At 37.9% G+C, this 3,605-nt stretch overlaps 1 protein-coding gene across 5 annotated transcripts in view; it reads right to left on the reverse strand.

Annotated features, from left to right (window-relative positions):
* LOC106881609 (titin homolog) overlaps positions 1 to 3,605 on the reverse strand; it is a 207,307-nt gene that overhangs the window by 30,821 nt on the left and 172,881 nt on the right. For all 5 annotated transcript variants that reach the window (XM_052971545.1, XM_052971544.1, XM_052971549.1 and 2 more), the window contains 2 exons: positions 2,643 to 2,767; positions 301 to 376 (listed from right to left, as the gene is read on the reverse strand). In XM_052971545.1, coding sequence (XP_052827505.1) covers positions 301 to 376; positions 2,643 to 2,767 — 201 coding nt within the window. The remainder of the gene's footprint in view (positions 1 to 300; positions 377 to 2,642; positions 2,768 to 3,605) is intronic.

A 3,605-nucleotide genomic window follows, 5' to 3' on the forward strand; every position in this document is an offset into this window, starting at 1 on the left:
GTGCCTGTATGGGATGTTGCGTGTGTCTGTATGGTATGTTGTGTGTGTCTGTATGGTATGTTGTGTGTGTCTGTATGGTATGTTGGGTGTGTCTGTATGGTATGTTGCGTGTGTCTGTATGGGATGTTGTGTGTGTCTGTATGGTATGTTGCGTGTGTCTGTATGGTATGTTGCGTGTGCCTGTATGGGATGTTGTGTGTGTCTGTATGGGATGTTGTGTGTGTCTGCATGTTATGCTGTGTATGTCTGTATGTTAAGTTGTGTGAATGTTGTGTGTTGTATGTATGTATGAGCACTTACATCACTGGCAGGCAAACTGTCATTTTCTGTACCATCATCTGTGGAATTAAAATTTTTAAAACTCTTCCGTTTCTCTCTGAAAATATAGAAGCATAAAAAAAATTAAAGACGAGTGGTAGAAATATTCAATGAGAAATGTTCTTCCAATTGTCTTGAATAACACCAGGTGCAAATTCACATTGGATAAAAATTAAAATACACAAACAGGAAGATAAAGATTTGGGTACAAATTGAAGTTTTATTAAGTGGCTGATGGAGTGGTTCACTAATTTGTGCCTGAAGATAGAAGAGACACCAATGTCTTCAAGAATATATTTTATATTTTTTTTATCTTTTAGCTTATACTCGTTTCAATCATTGGATTGTGGCCATGCTGCAGCATCAACTTGAAACATTTAGATGAACAAGTTGGTCTCAGAGCTTATTTTTTAAGTCTGTTACTTATTCTATCAGTTACTTTTGTTAACCTACTAAGCTACAGGAATGTAAACAAACCAACACTAGTTGTCAAGCATCACACACACACACACACACACATGAAGGGCTTTCACACAGGTTTTGTCCAACAAATTTTCTTACAAGATCAGCTGAACGGTGCCATACAGTGGAATTGAACCAACAACCACATGGCTGCAAGGTAAGCTTCTTAACCACAAGGCCAGGTCTATGCCTATGTTTATTAAGACTCAGATATTATTTTTACAAAATTTTAAATACAAACATCTGTGCTTGTTCAAATTTCACCAAAGTCAACTTGGCAGTTCATCCCTCCAAGGTCAATAAATAATGTAGCAGTCAAAAAATATCGGGATCAATGATATCAATGAATGCTTCTCAAAATTGCTTGCCTTGTATCACATCTGATTTTACTTACACTGAGGTTGGTCAAGAGTCCTAGGACTCATATGGCTAGAGCTTAACCCAGTTTCTACGGTGTGTAAGTGACTGAGATTGCAACACACCACACCTGGGCAAGATGCCAGTCTGTCAAATGGCCAACTTCCCAGTTACTGCTGAAGCTAACTCACAGCTGAGTAAAGTGGAGTAACATGAAATGAAGTATTTTTCTCAAGAGCACAATATGCTGCCCCTTCAAGAAATTGAAACCATAATCTTACAATCATGAGTGCAACACCCGAACCACTAGGTCACATGCCCTCTCTATCTAATACTAACCCCTCCAAAAAATTTAATGAGTAAAAATAAAATGTAATTTTTTTCAATACATATGCTGTCATTATTTGAATGTACTTTGCACTGCTTACTATTATTACAAAGCACTAATATCTGAAAGAATTATGTTGCTATGTAGCAATACATGTTAATATTGTTTTCTATAGCAGTTCATTTCTTAGCCTAATCCTTATAGGATTTCATCTTTTATTATATAATCTACAGATCAGTCAGCATATGACACATTGAGCATATGACATACTGGTCGCAAATAACTTACTGCAAAGCAAAATTGAAAGAAGAAAAGGAAACACCTACATAGGAATGTATGCTGAATAATCATTGATAAGTTGGTAGTTTCAAAACAAGCAACCAAAAGTAATAAAAATAGTGGCAATTGTTTGGTGCTTTCGTACATGGGATGGAGGGAGAATGAGGGGGAAAAGGTGCACAAGGAAATAAGGGCATAGTAAACACATTTATAGATAGTCAACTGAAGAGGTTTTGATTTTGAGTTATGAAATAAAAACAAGAAAAATTGAAGCAATTTCACAAATTGTCAGATTGTTACAAAACAAATATTAGTGTGTTGTGGTTTCCGGGGCAAACCACAATCCACTAAACCAAGCCCCTCTTGAGGGGCTTAAGGGTTAATCAATTCCTTAGACCCCAAAACTTGTCTGGTGCTTTATTTTATTTACAGGAGAGGAACAAAAGGCAAAGCTGACTCTCGCAAGATTATTACCATTAATACCAACATAAAATAAAAAACAACAAAGTTCATTTCACAACCATTTTATTTCAGGCTCAATTCCAATGCACAACAGTTTGAGCTAATGTCTTTTGTAACAGACCTGAGCTGACCAAAGCCTTGTGAGTGAAATATAATAGATGGAAACTATACAGAAGCCTATAAGAACAGTTCATGTTCTTGGGTGAAAGACTAGTTTAACATTAACAGTTGGCTGATGACCTTTGAGTGTTTTTAACATGGCCCACTCTGTTGCTAGAATTTAGGACAGCTCTCTGGTTTGAAGATAATTTCCATATTACCATCCTTCCTCTCTTTGGTCATGGAGCCCCAAGATAAGATAATGGATGTTGCCATTCTTTCTCTGGGTCATGTATAAAAAATAAATAAATGAATAACAAGTAGAAGTAATATTTACCTGTCTTCAACCATTTCTTTGAAAGTCTTCACAGAACGTTTAGTTACCTGAGACGTCTCATCTGGCTCTTCAAGTGCTGATAGAGACTTCCTACTCTGTCTCCGAAACTTCCAGGAAGCAAGGTTCTGCAAGCAATATGTGAAGATAATCATTAAAGACAGCAACATCAGTGATGAAAATGAGAGTGAAACAGGCTAAACATCTAGCTGAATTTAAGTACGTCTCTTTTATGCTCCCGTTTCAAATTATACTGAAGAGGGCAGAGTCAACACTGCCTTTCATCTTTCCAGATTCAATAAAACTATGTACCAGTCATATGATAGGGTTGATATTTATCAAAAGGATGTGCTATAATACTATTCCACATATACAAAAACAGCCATACCACCAATCCAACATACCTCCATCATCAGCTGCCCCACTGATATCACTATTGTTTCGACACCTGGGCAGTACCATTCAATCCGGTGGTGTCAAGAGCACTAAAATAAGTGTTGTTTGAGAACAAACATACCAAAGAAACCACAACTTTCAAACACATTTACCCTGTGTACAACCGTATCAGTAAATAAATTCAATAAGTAAATCACAACCAACTCTAAAATACGTAACTAAACAGCAACCAATCCATTTAGTCATAGAAAAATTATATTCCCTACCATCTTCCATAGTATAATATGTTGCCTTCCTGGCACTTGTGCCGGTGGCATGTGTAAAGACATTCGAGCGAGATTGTTGCCAGTGCCGCTGGACTGGCTCCTGTGCAGGTGGCACGTAAAATACACCATTTTGAGCGTGGCCGTTGCCAGTACCGCCTGACTGGCCTTCATGCCGGTGGCACGTAAAAGCACCCACTACACTCTCGGAGTGGTTGGCATTAGGATGGGCATCCAGCTGTAGAAACTCTGCCAAATCAGATTGGAGCCTGGTGTAGCCACCTGGTTCACCAGTCCTCAGTCAAAT

Source organism: Octopus bimaculoides, chromosome 11, assembly GCF_001194135.2.
Source record: "Octopus bimaculoides isolate UCB-OBI-ISO-001 chromosome 11, ASM119413v2, whole genome shotgun sequence".
Taxonomy (NCBI): Eukaryota; Metazoa; Mollusca; class Cephalopoda; order Octopoda; family Octopodidae; genus Octopus; species Octopus bimaculoides.